The sequence below is a fragment of the Bufo gargarizans genome, chromosome 4 (assembly GCF_014858855.1).
Source record: "Bufo gargarizans isolate SCDJY-AF-19 chromosome 4, ASM1485885v1, whole genome shotgun sequence".
Lineage (NCBI taxonomy): Eukaryota > Metazoa > Chordata > Amphibia > Anura > Bufonidae > Bufo > Bufo gargarizans.
In genome coordinates, this window is record NC_058083.1 from 98,792,652 (window position 1) to 98,798,651 (window position 6,000).

Below are 6,000 nucleotides of genomic sequence, written 5' to 3' on the forward strand. Positions count from 1 at the left end.
AAAAAATATATGAATTATTTACCTGGCTCCCGCTCCAAGCCTCCATGATGCAGGCCGCAGGTCTCTTCCAGCCTGTGTCCTGAGTGTACTGCAAGCCCTGCTGATCTGATATTGATGACTTTTCCTCAATATTATGCCACTGCACAACTCTATTTTAGTAGATCAAGATTTATTGTAAGGAGGTCAGATACTTTTTCACAGATTTGTATTAATTCTGATAATTTTTTAATGTTTTATTGGGAACCAGTAGGGATGAATCAGGTCATTTATTGTACATTCAATTTCATTTGTCTCCTTTAGGCTGGATTTTTGACATCACACAGAAATACGACTACTCTTTCTATGTGTGTGGCTTGCTGTACATGTTGGGAATTATCTGTTTACTGCTGGAGCCTTGTCTACAACCAAAGGAGAAAAATCGTGAAAAACCAGTTGAGAACCGCGAAGTCTGAAAGTCAAGTCAGCGACTTCTATTGTCGATGATGCTACTGCAAGTCAAACGGGAAAACAACGGCAAACCTACGAGACCAATGCCCCTGATACCCATAGTTCTAAGAGTTGCCATATTATGTCTTCTTGGTTTTAGATGGTATGATGACGTAATTGAAATGTTCAGTGCACTTATAAACTCCGTCTACTGAGAAACCACTTACTATCTGCAGATATTCGGAGTCTTAGCCAAATCTCAGAGAACTGGAAGATCCTCCCTGAATCTACAGGGAGCGGATCACAGGGTGGAAGGACCAATGTGGGTATTTATGATTAGGATACGTTTGGGTGATCCAATGTGGGGTACAGAGAATTACTGTTTGCAAAACGTATTTTTCTAAGATAATAGGCACATTTTTACTAATAAGATATTGCCTCACTGTAATTATTGGCGGTTATTATGAAGCTCATTCCACAATATAACTGGACGCCACTGCTGACTATATTAGACAGCTTACAAGTTCTGCTGAGCATGTATCAAACAGAGATGCACAGTGGGAAAATAACACAAAGCATAAATCAGCTCTTACAGTGTAAACCTAATGATAAGTAAGTCATTTTTCTTAACTTATTTTGTATTGATTTTGAGTTACACCATGTCTTTTTCCCTATTCCGATAATATACATGTTGCTTCCTTCAAAATCATGTTGCTTGCTCTTGGCAACTGACAGCAGTTTATCTATACATTGTTGTCAGGCATATAACCTAGCAGCTCTGTGTGACTGTGCCTACTATACCCTGGAAACATCAGTGATTATCTTTGTATCTGAACAGAGAAGAAAGCATCATGTCAGTAACATCTCATGTATCCGGATAAAAGAAATTTCAACAGTCTGTAAAATCCAAATCTTTATTGTAAATCCATAAAAAATGGAATGCAGCCCAGTCTACGTTTCGAGCCTACACTGCCTCTTGTTCATGACATACCACAAGCATTATGGACTCATCACCTGTTGAAAGGAAGGAAAGGATTTTTATACATAACTACTATGAATCAGTGTTCAATAACAAAAATGCATATAAATCTTAGCATTTTATTTATATATATATATATACAAAAAAATAATAATATATATATATAAATATATATCCTGTATTTTTTACTCCATAAGACTCACTAGGCCATAAGACTCACCTAGGATATAGAGGAGGAAAATAAGAAAAATATATAATTTATCAGACCCCCCCCCCCCAAGATCCATCAGACTTCTGTATCAGACCCCCATACTTTCTTAGCCCTAAGAAGACCGCATTCCTCTCAGATCAAACCCTAAGCTCCATCAGACCTCAATTAGACTTCTGTATTAAACCCTATCATTGTCACATTCCGGTGTGGGAGGGAAACACTACACTGAAGATAGGAGGGAAAGGGGTGAGAGAATAAGACCTGGAAAGTAGGGAAAGGAGATGGACACCTTCTAGTAGAACCCTAATCAAAGTCCTTACTAACTACCAGTATGAACAGACCCCAGAGGTAGGTGAGTTCATACATAGGAATACCTAATGTCCTAACTCACCCTATAGAACCCTGGTACTAATGTCAGGACTAAGACAACCTGTTCCTCCAAAAGGAAGGACGAACAGGAGTCTCCCTCAGGCCTTAATACAAATGACAGGGAAATGCAACACACAAAATAACCCAAACAAAATACAAAAAGGAAAGAAAACACTTAACTTTAAGTGGCTATGGCAGCACAAGGGACTCAGCCGAGATCCACACACCAGCTATCCACAACTCAAACTGAAGCTATAAACCGCATAGCATAGTGGGAGAAACAACAATAAATAGAGAAGGTTAAAGGACCCCAATAGCCACACCTGGGAAAGAAGGTGTGGCAAGCACCAGAAACAACAAAGATGTCATTTGATCCAAACAGAAAACATGTCAGATCAAACCACGTGTTGCCAGTCTCACTGATCTCCTGCCACCTGTCGCAGGAACGTCCATGACAATCATACCTACATCCTCCTCAGATCAGACCCCAAGCTCCATCATTCCTCAAATCAGACCTCTGTATCGAACAACCTCCACCTCACACCTCAGATCAGACTCCCATTCCTCCCCAGATCAGACCCCCAAGCTCCATCAGACACTTAAAAATAAAAACGTACCTCTCTTGCTCCGGACATTGCTGACAGTCACCGCCTCCTGGTCTTCTGCCAGCCCACGATGCACTGTGACCTGATGTTGCAAAGTGTCAGATCATAGTGTCCGCCTACTTGCACTACATCCTGGTGCTGTACGCAGTCAGGACACGTGCAGTGAGGCACCCAGAAGAAACCAGGGAGCAGTGAGTACAGCCAGTGCAGGGCTTCACTCAACGCTCCCCTCATCCCCCCGCATACTAATGACCGCTTCCATAAAGCGTACCATGACATCTTATTTTCACTCCACTTCAGGGGTGCGTAGTTCTGTTTCCGATGTGTTGGAACATAATTCCAAATAAACGCAGAGCGAACAAACGCCCGGTATAATCGCTGTCCTAGAGCAATTACGTATATTAAACCAAAACTGGACTCAGAACAGCATAGTTTGAACAAGTACAAAAACTTTTATTGGACTTACAATGATTAAAACATACATATCCATATATATAAATAAGCAGCACAAAGCCACACAGGATAACGTTTGCAGGTCTGTTGTAAGACAAATAACAATAAGTAATCCCAAACTGTGCAGAGTATGTTCATACACAGCTAGCAGTCAATACAATATAAAGTGCATAGTGCCAATTGTAAACAATGACTAGGGGAAAATACATAAATCAATACAGACCAAGTCCTCCTGGATCCCTACACGTGTTTCGCGTTTTGCTTCCTCAGGGGATATTAATGGTGTGTGTTGCCTGTTCATATATAGTCTGCATATTGATTAGAACAAAAATCACCTGAACTTCTGGTGCATACCGGAAACCGGAAGTGCGGTGCGTTCCACGCTGGAACGCACCTTTACTTCCGGCTCGGTCGGTGTCCGGACACCCGATGTCACCATGTATAACTTATCCCAGCAACTACCTAAGAAAATCTGACTCTCCAGGTGCCCAGTATTCGAAATAAGGGAGGAGGCAGCGGGCAGAGAGGCGGGGAAGGCCGCTCCACAGACAGGAACCGGAAGTATAACATGCGGTCCACAGTGGAACGCATCGGCCGCATCAAGCCGGCATAACCACCTCCCATATCTCCGCCCTGAATGATGTCACCTCACATGAATACCTCCGGCTTACAATGCGTTTCACCCTGGAACGCAAACAAGGCCTCTACTTCCTAGGTCGCTAGAGTGTCGGTTCAATAGCCGATTCATTTAATCCTGGGACTCTGGTGGAATACATAAAGATATATATGTGTGTGTGTAGACATTCAACTCAAAGTGACTATATGTACCTCAGGAGACATCCTTAGATATAACAACAGGGGAATATAAAATACATTACAAAAATGTCATTAAACAGTCAAAGTGCAAATGTTGTACATTAACAGTTCATGAATACATGTCATAACAGGCCAGGAAGGTCCAATATTCACTGGAAAAATAATAAGTGATAAAAAAGGTGAAAAAGAAATGATAATAAATAAAAACGTGATGCATGCGAACGCAAAAGGTGATAAGGTGATCAGTGAAACGAAGTGAAAGAAGTGATAGTGAAAAAGAAAGGGTTTATTATTATAAACATACATGAATAATTATTATAAACCTACATATATAATTAGAGTAGTTCCAATTCATAATATATATCACAAGTGCAAACACCTATTAAAATGAGATCCATTAATGACCCCTCATTAGATATCACGGAATCGTTATCCAATCTGTTTATTTTACGTGAATGTCCAAGCCATTCCTGTGCTCCACATATATAGTACTCGTATTAGTGCTTCTTATTAGACCATTTTTCAATAGACCGAGTTGTCCACGCCTCCCCAGATGTTCCTATCAACCATATACATATATATATATATAATGGGCAGCCTCACGGAATGACGACCAAAAAATATAGTCCTATCAAAGCAGAAAAGAACAGAATTAAAAAACATAAAACCATATATTAAAAAGGTCGCAGGTATACACACCACCTAGACCTACAGAGGATTTCACGGAAACGGTTACTAATATACATTGTTAACCTAGCCTAAAAATGGCGAAAAACTCAAGGCCTCATTAAGGCCCAATGGTATAACAGTATTCAACTCGAAAATCCATTTGACCTCCTTTTGGGCAAGGACCTTCTTCCAGTTACCCCCCCTCCCACTTATCAAAACCCTATCAATGCCTCTTACCTTTAAAAGGGAGGCATCGCAATTGTGATGGGTCTTGAAGTGTCGGGGGACCGTTTTCAAGCTCTGAACGTCATCTTCCTCTTTTGCTCCCAGGATTCCAAGCACATGTTCTCGTGTCCTGCGTCTCAGCTGTCTCGATGTCATTCCTATGTAGGACAGATTACAGGGACAGGTGGCTACATAGATAACCCCCGATGTTATGCATGAGATCGTATGTGCGATCTCGTAATTTTTGCGTCCGGAGGAATCTGTGAAAGAATTTGTACACAGAACATTGGGACATGCCACACATTTTCCGCACGGACGACATCCCCATTTGGGGCCCTTAGAGCCAAAAAGATTCCCTGCAGTCTTGCCCTCGTAATGACTGTGGACTAGAATGTCCTTTAAATTCTTTTCTCGTCGGAAAGTTAGGGAGGGATGCTGTGGTACATAACTCCGTAAGGTATGATCCAATCTAAGTATATTCCAGTGTTTCCGTAAAACGGAAATAAGTTCTGAATGTCCAGAGTTATATGATGTGATAAACCTAACTACTTTATTCCCCTTTTCCTGTTTTGCCCGGTCTTCCAATAATTTCAATCTTTTACTATACTTAGCTCGCAGGTACGCCTTCCTCACCGAGCGATCACTGTATCCGCGATCTTTAAATCGTTTGGCTAGATCCATTGACCATTTTTCAAAGTCCTCATCCTTAGAGCAGATTCTTTTCAGCCTCAAAAACTGTCCCACCGGTATACCATCAAGTAATTTATTTGGATGATAGGAGTCGGCACGGAGGAGACTGTTCACAGCGGTCGGCTTCCGGAACAGATCTGTATGGATAGAACCATCATTATCAACATTCAGGGCCACATCCAGGAAATCCATTTTCGTTCTCCCCATCTTATAAGTAAGATGGATGTTTATATCGTTTGTATTCAGGAGTGTCATGAATTCCTGTAGATCATCCATGTTGCCCTGCCAAATCATCAGGACGTCATCACTATACCGGCTCCACATGTGAACCTTCTCGATGTGCTTCACCGGATCAGTCAAGAAGATATTTCTCTCCCACAGCCCCAGGAAAAGATTCGCATAAGAGGGCGCACAAGACGCCCCCATCGCGGTTCCCTGGAGCTGTAGGTAGAAACACCCCTTGAACATGAAAAAATGGTGACGCAATGTGAAATCCAATAATTCCAGAATAAATTCTGCATACTCACTTCGCGTGTTGGAGGTCATCAGATAGTGTG

General features: G+C 41.6%; 1 protein-coding gene across 7 annotated transcripts in view; it reads left to right on the forward strand.

Moving 5' to 3' along the window:
* The window catches only part of SLC16A14 (solute carrier family 16 member 14), a 122,443-nt gene extending 121,084 nt beyond the window's left edge, over positions 1–1,359 (forward strand). For all 7 annotated transcript variants that reach the window (XM_044292428.1, XM_044292426.1, XM_044292429.1 and 4 more), the window contains one exon: positions 301–1,359. In XM_044292428.1, coding sequence (XP_044148363.1) covers positions 301–452 — 152 coding nt within the window. In that variant the 3' untranslated portion in view covers positions 453–1,359. The remainder of the gene's footprint in view (positions 1–300) is intronic.
* The last annotated feature ends 4,641 nt before the right edge of the window (positions 1,360–6,000 follow it).